The sequence below is a fragment of the Austrofundulus limnaeus genome, unplaced genomic scaffold (genome assembly GCF_001266775.1).
Source record: "Austrofundulus limnaeus strain Quisiro unplaced genomic scaffold, Austrofundulus_limnaeus-1.0 Scaffold454, whole genome shotgun sequence".
In the NCBI taxonomy this organism is placed as follows: domain Eukaryota; kingdom Metazoa; phylum Chordata; class Actinopteri; order Cyprinodontiformes; family Rivulidae; genus Austrofundulus; species Austrofundulus limnaeus.
Window position 1 is genome coordinate 386,897 of NW_013952856.1, and position 2,138 is coordinate 389,034.

A 2,138-nucleotide genomic window follows, 5' to 3' on the forward strand; every position below is an offset into this window, starting at 1 on the left:
ATTATGAGATAGTATCTCATAATAATGAGATAGCTAAGTCATAATAATGACATAGTATCTCATAAAAATGAGATAGCTAAGTCATAATTATGAGATAGTATCTCATAATAATGAGATAGTATCTCATAATTATGCTATAAGATAGTATCTCATAATAATGAGATACTATCTCATAATTATGTCTTAGCTATGTCATAATAATGAGATAGCTAAGTCATAATTATGAGATACAAGTTTTATTTTTTTATCAGGGTGGCAGAAATGGGCTTCCATACTTCCACATATTTGCTCTGTTATTGTTTTCTTAGGCTGCTTTGAGTTTTAGCTCCTAGCTACCTTTGCATCCTCTTATATTTCACTAACCCTTTCCTGTTGTTGATAATAAAGTTTTGAAAAACTTACTTTTCTATATTTTTCTGAAAGATAAGGACATTTAAGATCCGTCATAATTATGCAATCGAACATTGTTTTAAAATGCAAACTGTAATCAGCTCAAAATTAAAATTACCAACAAATGATCAAATACATAATTTAATAACAAGACAAGTTTAATAATGAGAAAATTTTTCAGTGTATGGAGAATGAATTATTTACAGCAGAGAGAGAGAAAATACATAGTATGAGAAAGAAAGGCTTACAAAACACCAAAACATGTTCTAGCAATTTCAGGTTCAAAGAAAATGGTCACAGTTGAGCGAATGTTGCTGAGCTTCTCTGCAGACCATCCTTCCTAAAAAAGCAAAATGAAACCAACGTTGTCTTAAAGAAGTGATTAATGTGCCTGTACTGATTAAACTTTACAGGATACTCTTACGCCTCTCTTCTGAATGTCTCGTGAGATATTCTGTCTTCATTGACTCCTTCTGGACATTCGTTAAAATCCTTTATGCCCAGCATGGTCAGAGCTGTTGGGATAAAAGATAAATGATCCATAGTTTTATTTTTAAAGCATCATGTCCATGACAATGGCACAGTTTCTTCTAATTGGGTAAAATAACTACTGTAACTGTGGCAAAAAGTAATAGTTTGCTAACAATACAATATCTGTGAGGATTACTAAACATCAGGTGCATTAATATCATTGAGATAACCAAGATGTTGAATAATCACATTAGTTCGATTGATTTATAGAGTTCACACTAAAAAAAACAAGAAAGAAGTCAAACACTTCAGGAAAAACAGCAGCGAACAACTGTTTAGACCACATAAATGAACAAGTTTACCTGTGCAGCCAAACAAATGCAGTAAAAGTAAGGAAATTTGTGTTTGGTAGATTATTTCTTTGTTGTAATGGCAATAAATCTTATACGGAGCACCTTTGGCAGCACCTGAGGATGCCAGAGCCCCGTTTCAGAAAGCAGGGTAAGTGCATACACTGAGTAAGTTTTGGGGTAACTAGGTGCATACCCCGTGTTTTTGGTTTCAGAAAGCCAGATAGCAGTTACCCTGAGTTAAGTTACCCCCGAAACTTACTCCGTGAACCAACCCTGCTCCGTAGCAGGGTTACTTGAACATATCCAGAGTTAGTCTGACTATTTAGGTGACAGCTGTCATGAGGAAGTGTCAGACATGGCGTGTCCTTTTCTCAAGGAGCCTTTGGACATAGGAGATTTAATACTCCGCAGAAATCTACGTCAGGAGAGAGCAATCAGACCGAGATTAGATGTGTTCTCATTTCCAGACAATTATTTGTTTGAGCGCTACCGGTTTTCACCGGTTTTCGCCCATTATTGTGACTCAGGGCCAGCTCTTTGGCTTCTGATAGTGGTGGTGGTGGAGGACCCCCACCTGTCTTTGTGGCATCTGCCTTTTACACATTTGCTGTAATGAAGGTCAGAAATTAATTAGACACATGCTATTTTTGTGTGTACATTTTATTTATTGGTAGAGAGAAGGTAATGCATTAAATTTTTTATGTGGAACACGTTACTTTCATGTGCTCAATGTAGATAGAGAATCATTTAATTAATTTATTAAAGATTGAACATAACAGCATTTAACTGGAGCTTACCTGATTTGACTACAGTTTTATATTTCATCTTTATTTGCTGCCGTCCGTTTGGGACCGGCTGGGTTGCACCTACACACACACACACACACACACACACACACAAAACACCACACACACACACACACAC

At 36.0% G+C, this 2,138-nt stretch overlaps 1 protein-coding gene across 1 annotated transcript; it reads right to left on the reverse strand.

Moving 5' to 3' along the window:
• Positions 1–530: 530 nt before the first annotated feature.
• Positions 531–905, reverse strand: efcab10 (EF-hand calcium binding domain 10; the record flags this gene model as incomplete). The annotated part of the gene is given in 2 exon segments (XM_014025056.1): positions 531–730; positions 815–905. Coding segments are annotated over 2 exon segments (137 nt in total), but the record flags the coding sequence as incomplete, so codon positions are not given.
• Positions 906–2,138: the final 1,233 nt, after the last annotated feature.